Source organism: Nothobranchius furzeri, chromosome 2 (assembly GCF_043380555.1).
Source record: "Nothobranchius furzeri strain GRZ-AD chromosome 2, NfurGRZ-RIMD1, whole genome shotgun sequence".
Lineage (NCBI taxonomy): Eukaryota > Metazoa > Chordata > Actinopteri > Cyprinodontiformes > Nothobranchiidae > Nothobranchius > Nothobranchius furzeri.
In genome coordinates, this window is record NC_091742.1 from 83,357,935 (window position 1) to 83,385,774 (window position 27,840).

The window sequence follows — 27,840 nt, forward strand, 5'->3', positions numbered from 1 at the left end:
TCAAACCATGTTGAGCATGTTTGTTTCCAATGGTATAAAGGCGCCATTGATCACAGATGGCATTAAGAGATTAAAAGGTTCACCGTCCTCTCGGTGATGTTGACAAGCGCTGTAAGGCATTGCAGTCATTAGCATTAAGCTGGCTCATCAATATGGACTTGGCTGAACCATCGGTCTTCCTCAGATGAAGCTCTGGGGACTGCCACGAGCTGAGCTCAGAGAGCATCCAGGCGGTCACCCTGGATCTGTCTGTCAGCCAGCACATGGGAAGCCTTAGCTCTACTGATGGGGAGGTGTCACTTCAAGCTGCTTTAAGTGTTGTGTCACTTCTGCTTGTCAGCATGCTGGTGTTTGCCAGAGCCATCTCGTTTGTCATGTTGTCTCGACTGGATCGGTCCTCGAATGTGCTTGAGAGTGTGGGTGCAGACGTGGGAGGAGAAAACCATCAACTTTCTTTAAGTTGATGGTTTTGCTGTATGTGTCAGCTTCAGTAATGTCTTGTACGGTATTATCATTTATACATTCCATGTAGTGTGTGTGTGTGTGTGTGTGTGTGTGTGTGTGTGTGTGTGTGTGTGTGTGTGTGTGTGTGTGTGTGCGTGTGTGTGACAGTGTAAGGGTCGGGGATGGCAGTGTCAGTGTCTGACAGCCAGACGAAGTCTGATGTGATACAGTGAATGACAACGTCTGCACTGGGAATGTAGTCTCAGAGAAGGAGACGAGACACAAGGAGACTGAGGAGGGATGCTACAACTCATCGTGTAGTACTTCTCCCTCGGCGTGGTCCAGAGCTCCCATCATCAGCAGGGCTCTGCTGGCGTTGTCTCGAACTAAGATGATGAATGGGTGATCAGCGTAGAACATCTTGGGTCTGTCCATTTTCTCCTCCTCTGACTCTTCATCCTGTTTCCCAGCCCCGGCACCCAGTTCCAGGGAAGCCCAGTGGAGGACACCACCGAGGTGAAGCTTCCCTGTGCTCTTGCCGGACGCCCCCGGAGAAGTCGGCCACCTCCTGGTCCCAGGCATCGGCCACACCCAGAGCAGACAGCTGCTTCTGCAAACAGAAAGCAAACACGCCGTGCCGTTAATGGACTGGCTCCAGTTGGAACTCCTGAAGAATCTCGAGGCCGTCCACCTCAGACATGTCCTGCAAGTGTATGCAAACAAGTAGCTGCCAAGGCGCTGATGAATTATGCACTCAAGGAGACCAAACAGCAAGTGGGAGGGAAGGAATATTTTAAAATTTCATGATGCTGTGACATTCAGAAGTGGAGACATGTGCTGCTTCTCCTGAACCTCGCCAGACAATTGACTTGGACCTAACGCACCCCCACAAACACCCAACTAGTAATATCCATGAAGGGCTTTCACTATTATACTTATTTACATAGTAGCCTAAAAATCAGAGGCAAGGAGGAGGCTGACAGTCGCTCTTGTTGTGAGCTGGCAGAACAAAGTAGGTGACAGGCTGAGAGGAGACGGAGGGAGGAAGCAGGGGATGAATAATTTAAGAGTGATGCCCCGTGACCTCAGCACCTCCTTTGTTTAGCCTCTGATATGAATTCCACAGAAAGTGTTGGCTGTGACAGGTAGTTTATCCTCCCATGGCAGAGGGCTACTCCTGGTGACAGGCTTCTCTGGGGGCCACATGAGAGCATGTGTGGGTGTGAACGTGTGACTGTGTGTGTGTGTGAGGGGGTGAAAGGGTGACAACATGATTTTCTGGCACGTGTTTTAACTCACCTGACTTAAACAGGAGCTATTTTTACAGCCAGACAATAGTAAATGTTTTAGATGTATTGTCTGGGCGTGCTTCATGGTGAACTCTGTTGATGCTCAGTGTCGGTGCACTCGTGTCTTCACTCACAATAAGATATTTTTACATTTTTGCTAAAGCTTTAGATTTGCAGTTCTGTAAACGAATCTCAGATCATTCATAGTTTCTTTCAATGTTGGTGCATTTTGGTAATCTTGATCAACAATTCTTCAGGCTTAAGCTCCTTTTGACTCGTATTAAATCCATCACGTGTCAGTTAGATAAATATTTTCTTTTTGTTTATTTGCCATACCATTTCCCTGAGCTATAAATCACTCAGACATTAAACGCCCAAAGTCCCCTTAGATAACACTTTTTATACAGTTCCATCAGGGTTTTAAAATTTTAGCTTGTTTTTAACTTTTTATTTTATTGAACTGTATAGGGGCTGCACAGTGGTGCAGTGGTCAGTGCTGTTGCCTTGCAGGAAGAAGGTCTCGGGTTTGAAAGCCGGCCTGGAGTCTTTCTGTATGGAGTTTGCATCCTCTCCCTGTGCGTGAGTGGGTTGTCTCCAGGTACTCCGGCTTCCTCCTAGAGTCCAAAAACATGAATGTCAGGTCGATTGGTCTCTAAATTATCTTAAGGTGTGTGTGTGTGCATGACTGTTTGTCCTGTGTGTCTTTGTGCTGCCACTGGTGTGGGGAAAATCTGTCCTGTGTATTTGACCCATCCCCATTGGGAGTGGTGAGCTGCAGCAGTGGCTGCGCTCGGGAAATTGGTGGCTTACCCCCCCCTCCATAAAAACCCCTTAAAGCTGTCAAGCAGGGCAGCAGGTTCCCATTTTTAAAGTCTTTTTGTATGACCCAATCGAGATTTGAACCGCAGTCTCCCAGTCCCAGGGTGGACACTCATACCAATAGGCAACTGCAGTAGCATTCATTCAATCTTTGATAAAGTTATTAGCTAATTATCAATCATCAATACCAGCCTGTCACAAAATATTTCCATTTATTTAGCAGAATCTATTTACATTTATTTATAATATAAATTAGAAAACCAACCATATGATTTTCAGAGCTATGAGCTTCAGCTAGCTGATTTGTTGACGCTCTTCACTGTTATTAGCAAGATAGCTAAATGAAGTACCTTTCTAGCCTCCTATCCAACTGTTTATTTTTCTTTAGCTTTGATTATGACAAACATTTGCTGTGGCATTGTTTCGATAAGCTTCTGCAATGTCACAAGATTTATTTCCGTCCAGTGATTCATTAATATTTCACCAAGATCTTGCATTGATGATGGTAGAGTCTGACTGCTGCACAAAGCCTTCTCCAGCACATCCTAAAGATTCTCAATGGGGTTAAGGTCTGGACTCTGTGGTGACCAATCCATGTGTGAAAATGATGTCTCCCTGAAACACTCTTTCACTATTGAGCCCCATGAATCCTGGCATTGTCATCTTGGAATATGCCAGTGACATCAGGGGAGATGGAATAACCTGGTCATTCAGTATATACAGGTAGTCAGCTGACCTCATTCTTGGAGCACGTCTTGTTGCTGAACCTAGACCTGGCAAACTGCAGCAACCCCAGATCATAATACTGCCCCCACAGACTTGTACAATAGGCACTAGTTGCACCAGTTGGAGTTAAACAAGTTGTTGCCAGCTGAAAGATGCAGGAATTATCCAACAGGAGGCTTGTACCTATTTGCTAAGTTAAGTCCAGGTGGTGACTTTTTTTGGTCTGGGTGGTGTAGATTCAGGGAAAGACAACACAGTTTAACAAACATAAAATAGTATTTAATTTACCACCTATTTGTGACTTTCTGGTCTCATTTAACTGAAACAGATTTGTTTTTCATCTAATGTTTCATTGTCTTTTAATTTTATGGCAACATCCACAGAAAGTGGCTGAAAAGGTGACTAAGTCCTAAAAAGACTTTCCAAAATGCATATTTAGATCACAACAAAGTCTAGGTTATTGGAAGCCAAGCGTAAACAAGGAGTTCTAAACTGTTCTAAAAATGACCAAACTTGTGTCTAAGCATCACACATAGATAAAGAGACATCCAGATGTTGGGATCCTGCAAAGTCCCTCCATCTATTGGGAACCAAATGCCACCTTCAGCTCTAATGCACTTCTACTGTCTTCATCCATTATTCCTCCATTTTCCTCTTTCCTTCCCCGCGCCACCACTCCATCACCGTCTTCCTGCGCCGCTCTCTGCTCCTTGCTTGGCATCTCCATCCCTCATTCACTTCTCACGCCTCTCTACTTTATCCTTTTCTGTTTCTAACTGTCTTTTTCCTGCTTGCCTCATTCTTCTTCAACAGACCTGCTGATATTCAGTGCTCTCACAACTTCTCAGTCTCCATCTTGAGCATCTCAGCTTTATATGTGAGAGGAGGAAGACCCTTCTAACTCCTGTCCATGCTACCCATTTCCTTATTAAGTGGCCTGGTCTGAAGTAAAGTTGTTGTGGTGTATACAGCCCCCACAAACAGTGGTTTCCTATCTGGTGGGCTTACACTGCTCAGCAGGGCAAAAAGTACAATAATAGTTTTTTTCAGTGAAGTGTAAAACTTAAGGGATTCGGAGGCAGTGTGGTGGGAAACAGGCAGGAGATGTAAGAGGAGCCCCGCGGGTGTGGCACTGCATTATACGGGGAGGAGAAGCCTCTGGGAGGTGCTCTTTGGCTGCCCTTTCTCCCCGACGCACCGCATGAATCTTAGATGGAGCAGCGCTGAGAGGACTGCTGATGTCTCACACACAGCTTCCACCAGCGATTTGTCTGCCAGTGAGAGCCAGAGGCATCATCAGCTGCGGCTTTCTTCTTCTTTAGTGTTTTTTGTAGCGCTCACTCAAAGCTACAATGGTGAGAGAGCTAACCGTGCCTGAGGAAGCACCATGTCCACCCCACAGGCCAGCACCATCACGCTATTCTACCTTCACAGCTCACTCAACGAAGATGAGCTTCATGTGGACGTAAGGGGAGCTGCTGAGGGGACACCTGAGTCTCACGTCAGCTCCATCTATGTGGAGTCTGGAAGCTTTAATTATGGCCAAGTTAAAAAATAAATACAACTAACTTCCTAGAAGATGGTTCTATTCAGCTGATGGATGCAAGCTTTGAAATGACAAATAGCGGTTCACTTTCTGCCAAATTATGGCTTAAAAATAATTGGCGTTGTTTCATATTTTTTGCTCCAATTGTTGCATTTCCGTTTTCAAAATGTGTTTTGTGAAGTTTTGTATCTGCAAGCTGCATATTGCATTTATTGTTTTAAGAGCTGCTTTAGATTCAGTGAAAGATTCCCAGAGGGTGCAATTAAACGGTTTCTGTTTACGTGTTAATCCACAATCACTCAAAACTTTCAAGTCGCTGTACAGAATATAAACGGACATCCATCAGAAAGCAGAACCTCTTGTTAATTCTTGGAACAAATATTAGGGGAAAAGTGAACATAGACGATAGATTTGGTGGAGAAAATATTACATAAGAAAGCAAAGACTGAGAGCAAATGGGACTTTTTGAACATGGGTTTAAAATAAAGAGTAATCTGGAAGCTCTAATGGCTCCGTCCACCTATTAAGCTCATTTAAAAATATTCCCAAACACAAAAAGTCCATCAACCCAAAATCTGGTTCAGAGAACATAATTGGGCTATGTAAGAAATAATGGTACAGGCTGCTTTATGCATGGCTGTAATAGGCATTACCCTTGAAGGCGACACTAAACTAGCTGCCTGCATCGTACACATGAGAAGTCTGTTTCAGTTGGGCGTGTTGTCATTATTCCAGTAATAACAGCGAATATGAATCATGTTTCATCCCTTTTAGAAAAAGTTTGTTAAACAGGATCAATCACATAAAAACGTAAATTTTGTTCACAGCAAAAATTTTAGCTTCAGTTTAATTTGCAGTTCGTAAAACTACAAGGACCCTCCCATCACACAGTTTGTCCAGAGGTAAAAGGAGAGGAACAGGAGTAGATGGAGCTGGTTTAGTTTTTGTATTTTCACTTAGAAACATCCATCCATCCATTGTCTGAACCCACTTTGTCCACATAGGGTCGGGGGGGGGGGGGGGCTGGTGCCTATCTCCAGTGGTCAATCAGGCGGGGTACACCCTGGACGGAGAGCCAGTCCATCGCAGCATTTCGAAACAGTTGTGATTAAAAGTTTTCATATTGAATATGTTTGTGCATCACTAAGATGATTAAATAATAATTTTATTTATAAAATATGGTTATATAGTTTGAAAAAATTATGCAATTAAAAAAGATAATTAATTAATTATTAAACACTCAAAAGTTTTGACAATTGGTACCGTTAAGTACCGGTATTGATTCCTAGGTACCGGGAATTGGTACTGAATCAATTCAAATGTGAAAGGTAGCCTTCCCTAGGTCTAACTGCAACATACCAAAAGATCTGTCGTCTTTTAGGTAAAATAGTTACGTTGTAATGGCCACGGAGAAACGGTTCATTCTCAGACAAGCTGGTGTAACAAGCCATAAGCTTAGACACACTCTTACATGTCCTAACCCCCCCCCTTCAACGTTGGAAATAAGAGACAGTGATGGTTGATGCTAACCGCAGAACAGAACTGGCCTGAGCTACTGCACCTTGTTGGACGAGAGGAAAGCAACAACACAAAAAGTTCCAGGATTTACTGTGACTATCCAGATAGATCCACAGCTTCAGGTCCTTGCCCTGTGCCTCTTTTGCCTCAAACAAGTCAGTTGTGTTGGAGATGACTCTTGGCAACCAAGACACCAAAGGAAAGCTCAATACCGGAATAACTGACCATGTTCTAGCCATCATTTGAGTTTTCTGAAGGTACTTGGCTGTGGTGGCCATCTTGAATTGGATTGATTCCAAATGTAGCTCAGTTTTGGACATGCATCTGAATAAAATCCATCCAGTGGTTTATGAAATGTTTTGCTTACACACACTCACACACACTCACACACACACACACACACACACACACACACACACACACACACACACACACACACACACACACACACACACACACACACACACACACATACAGACCACCATCCACCTTTAAGCCTTTGAGGAATAATGAAGCCCACTCAAAAGCAGCACCAACACGAGGATTCTAATCAACCCAATGAAAACTCCTCCTGCACATTGTACACCTCCTGTTCCCTCTGGTTTTACCAGTAAAATGCTCTTTTAATCTCCTTCCACCCTAAACACATAAAACCTTGTGTGACTTCATTCACAGCCTCCTGTAACACGGTGCGTGGGCGTGTTTAAGCATGGCATCCTCACAGCTTCATTTCATGGACACATTGATGTCGGCGTTTCAGGACAAAAAAGGAAATAAAAAGCTCGCTTTCTCTCAGCTCTCTTAAGACTTCAAAGCCCTTCTTTGTCTTCCTTTATTGAGTCTCATCAGCTTTACTCCCACCGGTTTATTATTTACATGAGCTTTTACCTCTTTTGCATGGTCAATATGTCTCATTTACTCATGCACAGCTGTTTTAATCCACAAGGCCATTTCGGCACAAATAAAGAAGCTTTTAGTGAGAAAATACACAAACGGCAATGAAACCCATCTGATGATGCGGGGGTATCGAGGTGGCGTTAAAACGAGCTGCCCCTTGTCACCATACACAGTGGCTTTGTAAATATTTGATGCCCTTTTGACCTCATTAGTCTTGATTGAGTGAGCCCTCTGATACACACTCATAAGTCTTAGTCACCAACTGGTGATGCAGCCAGAACGGCGCTGAAACCTGGCCATTAGTGTGTGTGTGTCCCAGTCAGCAGAGAATCACAGGGAGAAGGGTGGCTTACCGTGACCTCTTTATAAGAGGGCTTTTGGTCCCAACTTAATGTGCTCTCCGGAGGGAGACGCCAGAAACTAACTATTTTCTTTAAAAAAAGAAAGTGAATTCTGCTATTTATAGTCGGTTGTCACTGTCTCCACCTCGTACCCGGGCAATATTCAACCCTCCTCTAAATCTCTCGCTCACTTTCCTGCCGAATGTCTCTTTTATTTGGGTCATCAGAGCAGAGACACACTTGCTCAGTGACGGAGTACTACAGGAACATGTGAGGCCTACAAAAAAGGATTTAGATCTCGGGGGCTGATAGGGCAGAAAGGACAGGGCTGAAGGAGGAAAATCTGCTCAGCACGACCCGGAGGAGAGTGATTTTGTTTGTTCTCATATGCACACAGGACACACACACCGCTATGATCATCTGCTTGTCCAGATGCTGCCCTCTAATCTCAAGCCCGTGGCCGTCCTGAGCCCTGACAGAGTGGTAAACAGTATTAACAAACGGTGATGAGCAAGTATTTGCTTGACCCAAATGGGAGGAATAATCGTCAAGGGAGGCGCAGCCAGAAGGGCTGCACAGACAAGGGATCTGGAGTGGGCCGAGGGGTTTGTTTCATAAATATTCCTCAAATGTTCTTTTCCTTGAAAGAACAGAGCATGATAGCTCACGATGAGTCACACAATCAGGGTCCAGAAGAGTGATGCTCTTATCCATAATTTGGTTGCATAATGGAAACACGGGCTAACCACTTTAAGCTGTTTACAAGAGGTTTTTTTTTTTTGTTTTGCAGCCTTTTGCAGAACAAACATAATTGTGCAGCAGCGTGTTTCCTGCCCTTTCTCGGTGGAGGCCACAGCTGTGTCAGAAGGAGTTGTTTCAAGCTTGGGCACCAGATTACAGCCTCCTCCCCAGAGCGCCCTGACAATGTTAATGTCAAAAGCTTGTTCTTCAGGGCACAGCTAGCAGAACAACATGGCAGCGCGGCTCTACAGAGATGTTTGTCAAACTAGAAAGAGAGCAAAGCAGATTTCATTAGCCTGTGATGATGTTACAGCATACATAAGGAGAGGACGTCGTAATAGGCATCCCGCAGGGAGAAGGGTCTTACTGGCATGTCCTCCGTTTCTGTCGGGTCCAACTAACCTCTCTGTCTCTTTTCTGCCTTCCTGCACTCAAATACAACTGTTCTACCACCAGCTGGGTGGATTCGAGCTGAATGTGATGAAAATTTTAGGAGGGCGAGCGTTAAAATGCAACGGACCAGTGACTGGGGGCTGTAACAGAAAGCCCATTAAGTAATGCAAACTTGAACAAAGATGCTGGAAATGTCTCAACTCGGGCCTTAATGTTCATACAGGTCATTTAGTTCACGACCGATACAAGATTTACAGAGTCAGTGTTGGTAGAAAGTAAAAATTATAGCTGTAAAAAATTAAGCCAAAGGGTATGTCTTTTGATGGCCAAGTTTCTGACTGTCAGAGCAGCTGACAATCAGTATCTATTGGCTCATCATTATTACACTTTATTATTTGCTTTGAATTTTTCTACGTTAAAGAGAAAAGTCTGAGGTAATTTAGCTCTGGGGATTTGATTCAGATCAGAATATTGTTCTGATTTGTGCCAAATTCTATCTACTGGTGGCTTCCAACAAACCCTGTTCCAAGCTTAGAGTTATATGAATTTAACTGCCCCACTTCTTTGTCAAGTAGATGCACAACTGAATTATAAAGTCCCATAGTCATCATCACACACTGGTGAAATTCATCTCCACATGTGACCCATCCCCATGGATGGGAGCGGTGAGCTGCAGCTGTGGAAACAATTTGGTGGTTTAACCTCCAATTCAATGCCTTATAGCTGAGTGGCAAGCAGGGAGGCATTGGGTCCCATTTTTAAAGTCTTTGGTATGACCCGACCAGGAATTGAACCCCAATCTCCCAGTCCCAGGGCAGACACTCTACCACTAGGTCACTGAGCTGGCAAAGCTCAGATGGAGCTCCAAAGAATGTGTTTAGGCATTTTGGTGCAAAAAAGCATCTTCAAAGGTTGTCATTTTCTAGAAAGATCAACTAAAAATTTAAGACTTAGAAAACAATGACAAATCCTGCTTATTCCCTTTTATGTATGTTGCTATTAATTGCTCTTTTAGGCCGCTTTTTTGGAGCAGCTGTGGGCAGGTATTTGCTAAAAGAAACCTTTTCGTTTCGGGATATATTCAGATATTGTCATGTAGCAAGTTATCTTGTTTAATTGGAGCATAGAACATAGCATTAACAGTTGTAAACTAGTAACAGCCGTAATTCATGTGGGTCAGGTTAGTTTGCGATAAAGTTAAAAAAACAAAAACAGAAACAGTCAGTGGGCTAGGCTGAGTTTGCGTGAATGGGCGGGGCTGACTCTGGTGCAGCTCCACCTTATGGTGCAGCTCCGCCTTTGTAGTTCTGCAGCGAGTACCCTCTCAACCCAAGCGAGCACAAGAAGAGATTCTGACGGAACTTCTTTCTGATTATTCCAACTAACGGATTCTCGTCACCACGACGGAGAACTTTAATCCCTGTGCTAGCCTGAGTTGCTGCTAGTGTTAACCTGAGCTAAGGCTAATGCTAGTCTAAATTATTGCTAATGCTAGCCCGAGGAAACGCTAATGCTAGCCTGAGTTGCTGGTAACGTTAACCTTGGCAAATGCTAATGTTAGTCTAAATTATTGCTAACACTAGCCTGAGCTGCTGCTAATACTAGCCTGACCTAATGCTACCCTAAGCTACTGCTAACGCTAACCTGAGCTGGTGCTAATGCTAGCTTGAGCTACTGCCACCGTTTTTGTTGGATGAGAGGAAAACGAGACAGAAGAATGTCAGAGCACACCTTTAACGTTTCAGGATGCACGGGGAAAATCTAGATTTTGAAATAATCCTAGATAAATCCATAGTTTGGCTAATGAGTTTTCCATAGTGAACATGGCTGAACACAGATTTTCTAGTTACAGGCAATCATAGAGCCAACAGTGGAAACCACCCAATCACCATGCAGCTCATTTAATACAATGCAGTAAAGGTGCATTGGTAGCAAATACAGGACTTTAAAATCTATCTCCAAAAGAATAAAAAAAAAGGTTTTTATGACCGTTTTTAAGCCATTACAGTGACGTTAGTACACATTTAATATTGCAAATGATAAACTTTACATTTGTAAGTAGATTATGAAAGCTGTTGCACCTTGGATGATAGCTGTAGCTGCATATGGGCCTTAATACTGCAGCTTTCTTTTCAGTTTGGTCTAGTTTATGTCTGCTGGGTGTTAAAGTAGAGAGCAAGGCAGCTTCTCCTCTGGAGCAAAAGTACTTTCCAGTCTAAATGATGACCTCCTGGTCTAGTCAGTTTTCACTCATTTACATTAATTAGGTAATCTGATGAGTTTGGTTTCCATGTTATATTAAATGTGAGCTCCTGATTTCCTTTCCCTGCGACCCTCGACCGTGGTTTCTCATTAGTGAGTTTAGAACCTTAAGTGCTCATTTAGCTTTCCTCTGCTACAGAAACAATCGCTTTGTTTCAAACCATTCTCTCCTACATGCTCAAGAAGTCTTAAATATCCCAGTCAGTAGTCTCCTCGGTGGCCATAACAAAGTCAGTGCACTCCTATACGCTGCCTGGTGCTTCCCCTGGACACCTATAATCTGACTCATGCCAGCTACCTGCAGGCTCTGAGGGTGGAAGAGCAGGAGCACAGACCCAGACTTCCAGCTGAACTGAGGCAAAGCCTCTGTGCTCTGGCAAAAGCACATCCCAGCCAGGGCTAACAGGTCACATTTATTCAGGGCCTCCTTAGACTGCGGGATGATCATCTCTTCCAAAGACTGGAGACGAGTGAGAGACGAGGACTTACTGAGACTGGAGTCGGTTGGACTGAGCTAAAACAGGAGAGGCAGGCTGCTGCTGAAAGATCCGACGGATGCAGAAAAAGAATAAGATGAAACAGAAGTCACAGCAGGAGGGGTTGCTGATTTTTGCTGTGTGGTTGTTTACATTACAATTGAGGCGAAACCGCCTTCAGACCCCAGCATGAACAGGCTGCAGTGCTGAAGCTATGACGTCATACACCACAAGCTGGGAACGTGTTAGCATCTGTGCTGTTGTTCAATAAGAACTGACAAAATTGTAACCGAGTGATATTGGGAAGCTTTCTCCATCTCATCGACAGTCTTGGAGCTTGTGACGTTTTTAGCCGCCTGCCCGGATGCTCATTTATCAACCTCGGTTGTACTCTTCATCCCATCAACAATCTCTGGACACAGTCCATTTTTAACCACCCGCAGCATCCTTAAAACCACCTGTTCCCACAAAATTTGAATTCTGAACACCTTCTCACATGACACTCTGGGCAACATCCCAACTCCACCGAGGTTTTAAAGTTAGAACGCATTTGTCCGTGGTAACGAGGTTACCAGAGAGAACAATCACAGGGAGAGCAGAAATGCTAAAGAAGTAATGAATGTGGAAGCTGCTTTAGTATAAGAAGGTCCTGGAGACAGGAACTGGGAGCATTACGGGGGTGGGGGGCTGCCTGCAAGGGAATACAGCAACATCACTTTCTGCTAAAGGAGATGGGTGCAACAGCAAAGAAAGGATTACATCACCGAAGCTACGTAAGACCCTCATGTACTTGTATAGGTGACGTCTACTGCACCAGTTTAACCCTTGCTGCTTGGAGGTGACATTAGCTCAATAGTAGCGGACATCCAAACAATGACCACACTATAATGGGCTCGACACACGGGAGGCGACATCGCCTCTCCTCCATTCATTTTCAATGAGACATGCGCGACAACGCGATAATCGCGGGTCTCCCTCCTACCAAGTGTTGGGGTTATTAGGAGCGAACAATTAGTAAGCTTCAACTTACTTTTGGATTCTTCAATAAATTCTGTAAATATTTACTGATTTATTAATTAATTAAGATATTCTTAGATATACGGGGCACCATTCCCCTTTAACCGGGGAAAAATTGAATCCAAAACTCTTATCAGTCTTTCTTGAAGTTCGTAGAATCCTTGGAGCAGAGACTTCTCTTCGACACAACAAAGCTACTGGAGACGAAAATCTGAATTTTATAACGTTTAATTAACAATTTGTCAAATGAATAAACAGTGGCATAAATGAATAATAACCATGTGATATAATAAAAGGATGTATATTCAAAATAATGTTCAAGGTGTTTTGTGTGTATGTATGTGTGTGTGTGTTTCTAAAATGGAGTCTGTATGCAAGATGGCTGACCCCTTTGTCTGGCTAAAGTGTGAGTGGCAACTTGCACTTTAACTTCCAAGGCACTTAGAATCATCAGTAACTTAACCTTAAATTCACTCAAAACATTTCAAAGGATCATGAAACAACACAAAGGATTAATCACGAATAATATCTTTTAGTTTAACCACGTGGCCAAGCAGAAAACATTTAAAGATACCAAACAATGATCAATAAGCAGTTTATTTATTCAAAATGACCCGAAGGACGAATTGGGAGCGAAAGAGGAAAACACGAAGCTACTTTTTAAGCAATAGCGCGGTTTTATTGCTTATTCTGGACTATAGAGGAAACGGGAGAAGAAAAGGAGAGAGAAAAAAATGAGTTTTCTGATCACCAGAAGAGCAGCAAGGCGTCCCCAGCTGTTTGATTTGACGGTTCTCCGTTTTCTCCGCAGTTTTCAGCGTCATCCGTCGGTTTGATGCTTTCTCCGTTGTTTGGCGTTCTCCGGGAGTGTTTCTCCACGGGCTGGACACAAAGAGAACGAAGTTTCTTTTGTGCTGAGTTTGACAACTTACAGCGTCTCTGAGAGCTGAATGGAGCTCCGCTCGTTCCCAGTCAGGTCCCGATGGAGTTGAGTGTAGTTTCCAGCGGTTGCGTGGGCTCAACTTGGGCACTTAGAGCTTCCGCGTGCTCAAGTTGTCGGAGCGTTCGACAAGCGTGTCCTTACCGCCAGGTATCCTGGGCAAAAGAACGAGGTTTCTTTGTCTCTGCTGAAGATTTATGGTCTTAGTTCGCGGGAAAAGCTCCACGGCTTCCCGCACATGCGCAGAACGTGTTTCTGGTACTAGGCGGTGACATCACCCAATGCTTCCGTGTGCAAAGCATCATGGGAAATGAAGTTTCTTGGCGCTGATGTGATTATTTGCTTTTCAGAGCAATTTAAGCACAGTCATTTTGGAGAAAATCACTGCATAGTAATTTCCTCATGAGGTCAGACCCTCAACACAAGCGAAACGCGAAAAACGTGCGTGTGAAATTTTGCACTCGTGCATGTGTCGTGCACAGGCGACCCAGCGACGCGATCCCAGAAAGTTGAAACATTTTCAACTTTTCATCGCTGTCGCTCGGACGAGGACCAATCAACGGAGATTTAATTCACTGACCAATGAGCGGACAGGATGCTCCGCAGTTGATTATTATTATGTTTTATAGTAAAATCAGAAGTAAGATTTCACATAACTCTAGCAGCACCTTGTGAAACATCATATCTACCACTTTTTTAACTCTGAACCGCTTAAATAACCTTAATTCCCTCCAACCTGACACAGCCAAACAAAACAATAGAAGTTTCGATTTCGCCATGGAACAGAACGCGTAGACGGCTTTAACGCTGGCCGCTGCCGCGGATCGCCTCCCGTGTGTCAGGTAGTAAAAGCGACAGCGACAAATTTCGCTGATCGCGGTCGTTTGTCGCCTCCCGTGTGTCGAGCCCATAAGGCATTGTCCCTACTTTCATATCTTTAGCATTGCCACCATTGGGTGTTGGTTTGTAGGCATCTGCACATAATCACTTATTTTGTTTCTCTGTTTGCCTGTAATCCCTGATTGTTGAAACCTTACTAGTTAGTGGCTGAGGTGGGGTGGATGCTGAAACTCCACCACAATGTAGCTGTTGCTTTATATAATATTGATCATGATTAAAAACCCCATTTCAGCCAGTTTAGTTTAGGGTTAGTGGGAAACCAGGAGTTTTCTAAAGCTCATGGGTGAATCCAGAGACACCAACCTGCAGACTGAGAGTGCTGGTGATGTTTGCCTTGGGCATTGAGATGGCCACACTGGCAACACTGGTCTTCTCCAGCCGCTTTGACAGCAGCTCCAGGGTCAGCAGCTTGTCCAACCGAGCCAGGTTTTCCACGTGGAAGGGCAGCAGCAGCACGAGGCTGGCCCTGCCTCCTCACAGAGGCACATCCAGAACCTGTACCATGTTGCTGATGTCTTCATAAAAGCGGTACAAACCTGCAGCAGGAAGAGGAGGTGAGGACAGATCACATCCTTGAGTTCACAGCGCATCTGGTTTGAATTCCAACAGGAAACGAGGTTTAAATTTAGCCTCACAGTTGGAACAACAGGAAGACAACAGATGGCTGCTGCCAACTTCCTCTCAAATTGAAGATGGCATTTTAAAAGTAGCATTAAAGTGATTACAATGCATGTCTTCAACATTTTCTTACTGCTTTAATAACAAATTTGCTCTTCCTTGTTGTTTGGAGACGATACATAAAACATAAAGAGGCTGCTTAATAAATCATAACGGCACACAGCAATAACTGGGAGAGGGACAGAATGGACCTTACAGAGACCTCTTTAGTGCACTTATTTGTCTGTATATGTATAGATATGTAGTACCTGCTCTGTGCATCATAATCACTTTGGTGTATTTCTTCCCCAGGAAGGTCCGAGGATCAGTTTTTTCCTCGTTGACTTTTCTCTCCCACAAACCTGATCACACACACACACACACACACACACACACACACACACACACACACACACACACACACACACACACACACACACACACACACACACACACACACACACACACACACAACAAAGGCAGTTTAAACACACAATTCATGAATGCATGCCATGTGGAACTCATACATCAACTTACATCCATAAAAAAGGGAAAAAGAATCCCTCACTAATTTTTGGAACAAATACTGGAAAAACGTTGAGAATAAACGGTTATAGAAGATGATAAAACACGAGGAAGTAATGGAACAAGGACTGTTAACACAAAGGCCAAAAGCAAAGTGGATTTGTGAAAGTGGACAATAACCAGAGTAAAGCAAAAGCTCTAAAGTTTCCTACCAATCATCAAGTAATTTTAAAGTTTATTTCAAATATGTCAAATAGAAAATAAATACATTGTAGCAGAATATAGTTGGTATATTCTTACACTTTCATTAAGGTTCAGAGATATCACTGATCCAAATCTGGGCTGGATCATTAATCTTTGGACCGGGCCCTTAGAATCAAAAGAGGTTGTTTTTACTACAGGGAATTTTATTCAAACACCTTGTATTGAATTAAGAGACAAGAAGAGAGAGAGAGATGGGACGTTTAAGAATATTTATTTTATAATTATTCGAAACAATCACCAGGACTAACTCTCTAATGATGGATGCAGATGAATGTAATGCTGAAGTGTTGGTGTGTGTGTCAGTTCAGAACCTCCATCTGGTGGAGGCGAGTCTGAGTGCGAGGTGGTGTTGCCCTAACTGACCAACGATGGACTTTAGGAGGAAGACATGAGACGCTATCTATGCCGATCTACGTACCGTGCGGAGACCCCCGTGTTAGATCCGGATGCCAGGTCCTCGACCCTCCTTTGTGCTGGAACTGGTGAAACCGCGTCGGCAGCACGACAAACCAGTCTATGGATAGTCTCCCGGTACAACGGCAGGTTTCAGCGTCACATAGAGACCCCCTTTATTGGGTCATAGAGTTCAGCTTTTATTCTGAAGGAACTGTTGTCTTGTTGATAAAACAACAGAGTTTTCCAGCTTGACAGTTCTCAGCTTAAAAGTAGAAAATACAGCTGGCCAGTCTGTACTTCACTTAGCGATGATGGACATCAGATGGATTTGAGAGCTGGTTGAACTCACGTTGGAACTACGTTGAAACTTGCGGTGGAACAGAATTAAAATGGCATTGTTCTGTTTTATTAAGCTTAAATGTTTATGGTTCTTAGCTAATCAGAGTGGACAGATTAACTAAACACCACAGAGCTCTGCCACTCATCAGAGAGGAAGTTCTGATTGGATGAGTGAACAATGTGTCATGTGTTTACCTTATGTGGATCAGGATGTCTAGCTCAGTTAGCCCAAGTCCTGTTATTCATTAAACACATAAATCATAACATTGTGATTTCACAGATCAGTCATCTGATTATTATTGACCAACAGTTGTTTTGATTAGCTTTATTAAAAATAAAGTTCTTTGATTAACTAATGAAAAGCGTTCTTCGTCCTTCTTCTGTCTTCTTTGCTGGAATGTAAACACCAGAAGCAAGCACACGACCTTGGCAATTTATGCACACTGTTACTGTGTCAAAGGGCAACTGTCAAGGGCAGAAATGGCATATTCATAACGCTACACCATCAATCAAAAATCTGGTTTAGAGAAAATCATTTAGAAGGGTTGGTGGTAGGGGACACCGCTCCCTCAAAGATGAGGGCCATTTCACTTTGGACGGTCCGTAAATTCAGCCACCCAAATTTTTCGGCTGAAAATGACCCAAAAGTGCATTTTTTGTTTTCGTCCGAAACACCTGAATCACTGAAACAACACAACCGAAACAGGCCGTCAGGTGAACCCTGTTTTCGGTTTACCTCACTCCACCCTCATGTGACAACTTTCTCTCTTCTTCGTTAAAAATTCCTACTGATTTCAAAAGTAACATTTTTTCTAAAGTTATTTTATATTTATTTTTTACAGTCCCAGCAGGCCTTTCAGTTATAAGTCTGTAAACTTTTAATGTATCATTTTATTATTTATAATTTACATTGTTTTTATGTACATGAGTGGGGTTAAGTGAAACATTTTGTTATGAGTTTTAATTTCTTTTGTGCACTTTTTTTTGTCAGTTTTAAATAAATATATTCATGATTTTTTTAAATAGATTTATTGCAATGCCTTAATTTTACTGAGGCTAATACACATCATAGCTATAAATTCTATGGTTCAAATTATTGACATAATAATTTATTCCAGAATTTCAATTCTGGCCAAGAAATTTATTTTTGGTGCATTCCTAACAATAAATACTAATATGTATAACCAGCTCCTGCTTTGAAAAAAAAAAAAGTTTTTTTTTTGTTGTGTGGTCATTCCGTACAGGAAGATGAACAATTCAAATAAATAATTTAAAATGCCAAATTTATGTAGCTGTCCATCCCTATTTTGGTATTTACTGTCGGAGCTCCAACAACCTTTTTAACAAATCAAATATTTATTTAGCCACAAACCTGTGTTCTTGGTTCGAATCTGCAAAATGCCTCTAAGCACACAGCCATACCCTAAAGCGGAAAAAAAAAAAACTTTAAAATGCATGCCATGTCCACAATAATACATATAGGCCCCATATAGTGACACAGGCATGAATAATGAATTATTTACTTAAAACATGCAAACAAAACTGCTGAAGTTCAGGGACTTGCTCAGGCAATCATAAAGCCCTAAAGGCCACTGTGTACCATCCAGCATTCAATATGTCCAAATCTTTATACTCCCTGCCCCTCCAACCCCCCTAGACAGCTGTCAATTGAAGAAGAGCTGAAAGCAGAGGAATTACTGCTGCAATAACCTGAAAACACTTGTCCAGTTCAGAGCACAGAGGTTGACAAGATTATGACTTGTTCCCACTTTTGCTGCCTTCAGCGGCAACAAATAATGACTCAGTATTGATTCATCTTTTAGAAAAATCTCCACAAAACGTTAAAAAGCTACGAGACGTGAAAAAGTCAAGAGTTTGAAAACTTATTATGATGAAACCTTTTCATTGAAAATATTGAGCACCATCATCTGTTGTTCATATTGTTGATTATTGATCTGATCTGCACACAAAAAAATACCCATCACCAAGTACAAGATGACTTCTACAAATTGAGTCGCATCAAAAGCCAAGATGAGAACATTTTATACTGTGTGCATTTTACTCCATGGAAGGTATTGAGAAATCCCACCTGGGAATTAAAGTTTGTGATAAAGAAAGTGAAAACAGCTGTAACAGTAGAAAAAACAGCAGAAATTATTCAATTAATTTAAAGACCTAGCATTTTTTAAAAGAAATGGGTTTAAATTTGATTGTTTTATGTTCATATGTTCTGAAAATGAACTTTTAAGTCTTACACGTATCACAAATATCCTTTTATGTTGAGTTATCCGAGTTAGCTTGAGTTTGTTAGGAATGATGGTCAGCCACTGGTAACACCTCAAACTGTAGCTCCGTACCGGTCATCTTAATGTTGATTACAACTGGTTAGCGCTGTTGAAATGGGTTGACTTGATGACTTAATTTGTTGTGGATGTACATCTATTGATACACTAGCCCTGGTACACATTTACCCAGGTTTTTGTAAAACCAAATATCCTTCTCGCCCATCTTGGACAAAAACTTGGGTCCACACCAAGCCTGTAGGTGGCAGTAGTTCCCCAAAGTGTTGACATGTTTGCCAGAAAATATTTTTTGGACATGGAATAACTAGGGAGCAGTCAATAACAGTTTTTAATGTAGTTCTTCACCTATGGTCTACTAGACAGCGCAATAGTTGAGCTCATGAACACAATTAAGTGGGGGTTAACGCTGACTGTCTTTTTATCTCTTCTTTATTCTCTTATTTTCCTGTACTTTGGGTAAAGCTCTTTGGTCAGCTCCCACGCTGTTTGGAAATGAGCATGATAACTAAAGTGGTATAGTGTGGTATGGTGTTACATCCACAAGCAAATGCTGATAACAGATTTCCCAAATCTCGACTTTGGTCAGGATTTTTATTATTTTTGACGACGTTTATCTTCGATATATAAATATGTTCGGTATATATAATCGATACAGGTACTTAACGGTACCACGTTCTGAAACTTTTGAGTATTTAACAAAGAATTAATTATTTTTTGTTAAATATATATATATATATATATATATATATATATATATATATATATATATATACTCATATACTCTCAATATATAACCATATTTGATAAATATGATAAATAAAGTGTTTGTATTTTAACATCGTAGTGTTGTACAAAGTTATTCAATATGAAAAATTTTAACCACAACTGTTTCTAAAACCCAGCGGCATGTACTCCTAATTTTCTTCTATGCCATCTGGAATAACTATGATAAGGAGACCATGTATTATAATCTACAGCTGAAACTAAAACAAACGTTGATACCATAAAATTGTTTGTATTTTAATATTGTGGTGTTTTACAAACTAAACCCAGCTCCACGTACTCCTTTCCTCTCCTTTCCCCTCTGTAAAAAATTGTGTGATGGGTGGGTCCTTGTAGTTTTATAAACTGCAAACAAAACTGAAGCAAAAATCTTTGCTGTGAACTAAATTCTCTGTGTATCTTAATTCTCTTAGCCGTTCATTTTCAAACCGTTTTTTTTTCTTACTCAGAAGTCAGAATTTTCCAGTTGCGAGGAGGAAGTGAACACATGATTAGCTGATAGCAATGGAAGCTAAAGTATCAAGCTAACATTATCTTAAATAGTTTATCTACCTACTGGAGCAGATTAAGATGATCATTGTCGATGTTGTCACCCATTGCATTTAGTGAAGTGTACCCAAACTTTAGAGTGCGTTCTATCATGCGGCTTTCTCTGTTTACAGCTGGCCAGCAGCAAATGAAGACATAACGCTCTTGTGCATGCGCTGCTGTCTGTCTTGGGAAATTAGGTACCAAACTCTATGGTATCGAAACAAGGCACCCTTTCATACCAGGTGAAATGATCCTTGGTCGGTATCACGGAATTCGGTTGGGGCCTTAAAAAGTACCAATTATGATACACATCCCCAGACCTATCACTGACATAGTTTTTATTTCCTTCGTTCCTGGTGTTTGCATGAATGCAGAAATGACTAAATAAATGGATCATGAACACACAAATTTTGCTTTTTACGTTCGTGCCTTGGAGAACATTTGTCTTTGTAAGTATTAATTTGTTTAGGGAATGTTTGGCCGTGTGTTTAAGTTACTTAGGTGATAAAATGTAAGCAGCGTGAGCATACACATGCTATGTGAGGCTAATGGCCAATTGTGACACTAAGATGTGTGTATTAGTCAGTTGTGTATTTTTTGTGTTTCTGAATATTGTAGTTAGAGTGATAAAACATTTATAAAGATCTTCATTTAAGAAAAGCAAGCCTTGGGTGAAGATTTTTCTGTTTGTTTTAGTGGTTTGCTAGCTGCTAGCTACACATAGCTATGTGTTTTTAGGGACAGCAGATCCTCTCCACATTCCTAATTACTCACAAGTTGTGCCAAATAAAACTAAAATCTCTCAAAAACTAAACCTCAGATCTGTCATTTCTTGACAGATTTTATACATAAAAAAATAAAATAAAATAAAATAAACAGATGAACCCAAAAAGATTAATGTATAATATGTGTATGGTATGTATATGTTGGGTCAATAAAGGAGTAAAAACCGAAACCAATATTTTACAGTATTACATTGTAATGTCAATATTGGCTCATAATATCACTAGACAGATAATATCGGATATCCCTAGTTTAATGGGATACTTACCCACGTGTGAGCAGGGTCTAAGTATAAATTAGGCATTTAGCTCACAGATCAAAACACAGATAAACATTCCCATCACACGGCAAGATTTTCAAAACACGAGATCCTGAACATGCTCATTAAAAAATACACCAAATCATAGATGCAACAATTTTGGTGCTACAGGGTGTCAGCTTGGTCTGCATGGGCTCATCTTCGGTGAGAGCTGGGCTCCGCTGTCCTTTGTCAGCAATTCTATTCATAACTTTTATGGACAGGATTTCTAGGTGCCGCCAAGGTGTTGAGGGGATCCGTTTTGGTGGCCTAAGGCTTGAGGCTCTGCTTTTTGCAAATGATGGGTCCTGTTGGCTTCATCAGACAGCCCTCACTTCATCTCCGACTCTCTGCAGTGGTTCGCAGCTGAGTGGGTAGCAGACGGGATGAGAATCAGCTCCTCTAAATCCGAGACCATGGTCTTGAGTCGGAAAAGGGATGGGGTCCTGCTCCAAGTGGAGGAGTTTAAGTAACTCTAGGTTTTGTTCATGAGTGAGGGAAAAATGGAGCGTGAGATTGACAGCCAGATCGGTGCTGGATCTGCAGTGATGCTGGCGTTTTAACGATCTGTCATAGTGAAGAGAAACCTGAGATGGAGGCAAAGCTTCGATTTATCGATCGATCTATGTTCGTGTTTTGGGTACTGTCCAAAAGAATGAGGTCAAGGATACAGGTAGCCGAAGTGAGTTTTCTCTGTGGCATGTCCGGGCTCTCCCTTAGAGATAGGGTGAGGATCTCAGTCATCTGGGAGGGGCTCGGAGTAAACCCGCCTCCAGTAGACCCGATAATCAGGTAAGTCTTTTGGATGAAGAGAAGCAGTCAAAAATCAGCACAATTATCCTGCCACGTGAATTGGGCTTAAATAGCTAAACTCTTCTGTGTCCCGTGAGGGTTTGTTATTGTTGTTTCCCACTCAACCTTTCCTCATCTTCTCAGTTTTTCACCACCAACATCCTCCACTCCTAATTGGCCCTGACCTTCCCTCTGTTTGAAGGTTGTGTACATCCCATGGATGACAAACAGACTTTTAATGTTTCCTTTCAGATAATAAAGTGAATGAAAACACAAACATTAAAAGGGAGTTATAGTAGACGCTCCATTAGAGACTCAAAAAGAAAATTCTGCCACACAATGTGCTACTCTGGGAGCCTGAACTTGTTACTATTGAAACTATTGACTGTTGTGATTCAACTCTATAGGAATTCAATTTTCTGTCATCTACTTTGAGAGCTGCGATGGTTTGAGTTATCTAATTTGTATATTTCCACCACTAAATTAATGAAGCAAATGAGAGGCTGCACCATGGAAAACTAATTTCATAATAGAGTCAAATAACCAAAGAAAAATTAATTAAGTTGCTTATCAACACATACTTTTTTGTTTAGAGGATGGTATTTTATGAAGGGCTTTCTGTTCTCGAGCTGCTCTCACTTCAGCTGCTAAATAAGTACCTGCAGGGGCTGGGGGGGTTGGGGAGCGGTGGATAGGAACAGATCCACACAGATAAGAATGTGAAAGAAGAAGAGACGAGGGTTAACACGAGCGATAAACGCGGACAAAAGCACAAAAACAGAGGCAAGCTGCACAAAAGGGTGAAACAGAAGAATATATTTACCTCATCATCATCTTTTGTGGAGGCTAAAAACAGAAACAAGACTCTGCATCCGCTGGATACAAAAGTTTTCTTTGAGACGGCTAAAGACTGAAAACCTCAAAAGTTATCAAGAAACGAGAAAATGGACAATTTGTTTAGCTCGCATAAGTCTAACAATGAAGAATTTCACTGTTTAGGATTAAAGAGGTTTATAAACCGATAGAAGTTAATCTTAGTTTTTGAATATTAAGGGAACGTAGCGACGCAAACCCTATGCGAAAAACTAATTTTAATTGTGAATTAGGTGTGATAAACGCAATAGTTGGAAAGCTGAGTTCAGTTTCACCAGCTGCACCCAGGCATGGTTACTGCCAGTCCTGATGGATTTAGAAAAACGTCAACAATGCTCGTTTCAAATAAATAAGGAAAAGAAAGAGGAAAAAAACAATCTTTTATCGGGGTATCTGCAGGTTCAAGGGAGCCAAATTTATGACTTTTTAAGACCTTTTTTAAGGCCACTTGGACCAAATTTAAGCTATTTTTTAAAATAAAATTTAAGCTACAATTTCCAGATATTGCCTGGAACCGGTGCTAACCACGTCGCAAACGTGGGATTAGCCATCCAGTTACCGTTAATGTTGCACTTCCCCATGGCGCAAACTCCCACTAGCGTGCTCATCTAAAAATAGCCCCCTTTCACAACCAACCGAATGTGTACGGTTCCGCTTGTGCCACTATCATACACAAAAAATGCTGAACACGAACTAGAAAATCACGAAAATTTTATAGAATTAAAAGAATCTTGTTTATTGGGTCTTTGGTAATTTAAGATCTTTGGAAACTCTATTTAAGGATTTTTGTCACTTTTAAGGATTTTTAAGGCCTTCAATTTGGAAAAGCAAATTTAAGACTTTTTAAGACTTTTTAAAGACCTGCAGATACCCTGTTTTATATAGCGCCTCTCACGATAAAAATCACAAGGTGCTTCACAAAAACAAAACAAATTAAAGTATAAAAAAGATTAAAAATACATTTTTACTAAGAAAGAAATTGAAGAACAAAGATGCCAGAAAAAGATAAAATAAAAATTAAAAATTAGATGTTGTGGTCATATGGACCGTATGTGTATTCTTCTACGTATGCTAAAACAGACCTTGTGCTAATACCAATATTACACCAAACATGCAAGGAAATTGGAGACATTAGCCGTGTTTCCATTGCCAGAACTTCAGGGTCAATTCTGGGACGGAGAATCTGAGCGGGAGACACAATGTCCCGGTCCTCTCGGTTGTTGCGTCTCCATTCAAATTCAGCTCTTTCAGGACTTTGCAGATGTTAGCTTAACAGCTTGAGTGAGTGATGTCACTGATCAGCACCAGAAAGTGTCCACAGTAAGAGCAGCAGAGAGCAGCTTTATGTAAAATATGGCCTTCAATGACAAACCTGTGAATTAGGTCATTGTGGGGGATTTCCATACTTTTCCGGTGTAGGGAGCTTATCGGCGATATGATGGAATTCTGCAGTGTTTTCTGGTGTTGGGATTTTAGAAACGGTAACTTAAAGATAAGTGATCTGTGCTAATTTTCTTTTGCGTCCGTTCTTCTTCAAGACCAACTCTTCTACATTTACTGCCTCTAGATGGTGGCCTACAAAAAACTCCAGATTTCTGCTTTAAGGAGTAAGGCAGAATTCATTATTTAACAAGAAGAAAAGGGACATAAAGTAGAAAGTGGTTTGTTTGGAATGCTTGTGAGTCATTTGAACCTTACATTTTGTATTTACTCGGGTGTTTTGACATTGGAGTGTGTTTGCTAATCTGAAATAGTGACACAAAAAGGAAAAAAATACTTTAAATCTAGAAGGGTAAATACTTTTTCCCAGGGCTGTATGCTGCTACAGTAAACTTCTGATCGGGATTAGATGGTTAGATTTGGGAACACATCTATTAAATCACAGATGGAGCCGACTTGGTTTGGGCTGAAATATTGATTAGTTCCCACCGCTGCAGCCTGCCACAAAGAACCCATCTGAGACAAGTTGTGCCATGACAGACTTGGAGCGCTCCGAGCGCAGATGTTAGGTATGATACAAAAAGAGAGAGAGACAGTGAGAGAGAGAGAAAGGGGAGCTCTGGGCACTTGTTACTCAATTATTTAAGATGACACATCACCCCCCCCAAAGGAAGATGAATAAGCTCTCAGTGATGGACCCCAGAATCATCCTTTATCTGCTGAGTCCACCAGCTGGAGTCCGACGCATGTGCACGCATCAAAACGTGCATCCACATGAATGTGGCCAAACTGGCTCACAATCTGAAGTGATGTCTCAACAGTAAAAAATGGTGTTCTCACATCCAAACCAGTTCAAAATGAGCAGTGAGTCCCTCTGCCTGTGAGTAGTAGCTGTAATAATTCACGTCTACATCATCCAAACTATTATGTAACTGGATGTCTGCCCAAAAGATAAGTCCACATTACAGAAAAGATCTATTTATTTATTTATGAGAATCATCAGGCAATTTGGGCCTTTGACTCCCCTTTTGACATGTCCAGGACACGCCCTGATTACCGTAACGGCACTAAAGATTATCTTATCAGATAATCCTACCATGTGTGGTTTGTTAGGAACGATCTGAATAGCACTTGGAATTAAATTGGAACTGCTCTGATCACAAATTGGGGAGATCAAATACGTTGTCATGCCTTAGTCTGAATGTGCCGCCAGTTAAATGTGATGTGGAGCCAAATAAAAAGCGAGGTGATGGAGATGTGCTGCATGCTCCCCCTCCACCATATTTTTTTACTCCATAGTCACATGTGAGCTTCAGAGATTTCCCGTCTGCCCATGTGTTTGAAATCAGTTCCTGTGTGGTATTTTCCATGTGGTAGTATTTTCCCACCACACCCATTAGGACCAAAACTGGCATAGCTGTAGTTTGTTATCACCACATGTGTGGTCTCATGTTTTGAAAATCCTGAGAATTAAAAAATCCTGATGTTTCAGCTGAGCCTAACATAGAAAATCATGTGAGGTTGTGTGAACCACTCGGACCGCTACAATAACATCGACTGTGATTACTCACCCATGGACCCTTCCTTCCCCAACAAAAGCTAAAGTCGAGTGTTTATTGCATTTCAAAAAGTCAGCAGATGTAAAAATAGACAAAGGAGGGCAAAACACACCAACAATGTCCAAAATGTACACAACAAGCTACCTTCAATATTTATCACATGTGATCTAAACGCATGCAGTGACTGCCACTTGTATGGTCAACACAAGCTAGCTAACATTTGTTGTCCATCCATCCATGAAACGATTGTTACCACATTAAACACAACAGGTCAATTGGACAAACACTTGTGTACAATCTAATCTTTAATTTCCTTTTTTAACTTTATTTTCATCGATTTCAACTCCTGTTTTAGTCAAGAACGTTGCTATAAACTGGCTTAAAGGTTTGATCCAACTTTACTCAAGAGATCCTGTTTTTTTCACAGCTGCATTTAAAGTTTTGTTTTTGTCCCTCAAGTCATATTCCGCCCACCTGCTAATGAAACACTGGCTGTTTAAAAAAAATAAAATAAAAACACCTCAAAAACTAAACTGGTCCTTTATGACCCCTCACACATCTCGTTCCCTGAATTTGATGATTTACCTTCAGGCAGATGTTACTGTGCCTAAAACTGGAGAGAAAAACACATCCAGACTCTCTCTCTTTGATTAGCATTTAAATTAATTATTTCATCCAATAATGAAATATGTGATCAGCAGCATATTTGGACTGATGTTTAAATGACACAAGTTTAATTGATCTCTGACTTTTAATATTTAGTATTCCAGATGTGCTGTGCAGGACTAGTCTAGGGAAACACCATAGTTGATTTGCACTTTCGTGTTTCAACAAACCTTTAAAGTGAAGGGCATTAGCCAGGATCATTGCTCCAGCTTTAGCCTTGATGTCTGCCAATAAAGGCGCTCCCTCCAGCCCACGGTGGGTAGCTGTGGCCCAGGCTTGGAGCTGCTTCGGGTCAGCCTTGAAGTCTCCTTTTCCCAGAGCCTGGTTCTGCAGTCTGAACCTGGTCTGGCTCTGCTTGGTGAAGGCCTGACTGATGGCAGGACCCTGCTTCGTAAACACACCAGAAGATGTGTGCACCTGAAAGCTGGTCCCGTTAGCTTCGGTGAAGCTTTTCAACGCCTCTGAAAGAAGGTCCCCTACTTTGGAAGGAGGGGTCACGGGCTTGAGGAGACCTTGGATCTGGGTGGTGGTTTGACCTAACGATCCTTCACCCAGAGCTGCAAGAGAGGCCAGAAGGAGAGAGGAGATGAGCGTGTTGACAGAGCTGGACTCAGAGCGGAGAGCCTGGTAGACCCAGAGCCCAGGTGGGCGCACTCAGAGGAGGTGGTGGGTGAGGCGTGGGGCTGCCATCTGGACTCTGAGATTAATCAGAGGCCTTGCAAAAAGAGAACTTGTGGAACAACTAGGAGACAGATGTGGAGTTTGGACAGCATGGTGGACCTGGAGGAGGACATAACAACTGTTCACATCTGCATTTGAGGAGTAAGCATTGCGTCACTACATAGGAGCTGTATCAGCAGCGGTGAAACGAAAAGCGCTAAAACCGCTGCAGAAAAAGATCAAAAATTGCTTTTCTCGCTAGTTGCTACATATCTATGGTTGGTGCTCTTGACATCCTGATTTTCCCCCAGGCCCTTCCATATCCGAGCAGGGCTGTACAGTGCGATGAAAATAACAGTCTGTGCGTGCCTATTTTTAAACGTAGCACTGGTGCAACATCTTTGAATTACTATTTTCCCCAGAACTTTTGTGAGGTTCTGTGTGTGTGTGTGTGTGTGTGTGCGTGTGTGTGTGTGTGGTTCCTCGCCTCTTCTCCTCAGGTGTGACAGGCAGGCCGCACCAGGTGCCATTGATCAGAGGCAATTAAGGTGGAGCACTTAAAGCTGGCCGGAGGAGGAAAGCAGATGCCAGATGATTAAGCCACACAGCTTGGTAATCAGGTCAGCTCTGTGTTTCCTTGCGCTTCCCAGTGTTTCTCTCAC

The 27,840-nt window shown here is 41.9% G+C and overlaps 1 protein-coding gene across 1 annotated transcript; it reads right to left on the reverse strand.

The window, feature by feature from the left end:
• On the reverse strand, positions 1-27,291 carry serpinh2 (serine (or cysteine) peptidase inhibitor, clade H, member 2). The gene is given in 7 exon segments (XM_054748568.2): positions 1-993; positions 995-1,054; positions 14,613-14,845; positions 15,236-15,328; positions 26,689-27,149; positions 27,151-27,234; positions 27,236-27,291. Coding segments are annotated over 7 exon segments (1,233 nt in total). The 3' UTR covers positions 1-747.
• Positions 27,292-27,840: the final 549 nt, after the last annotated feature.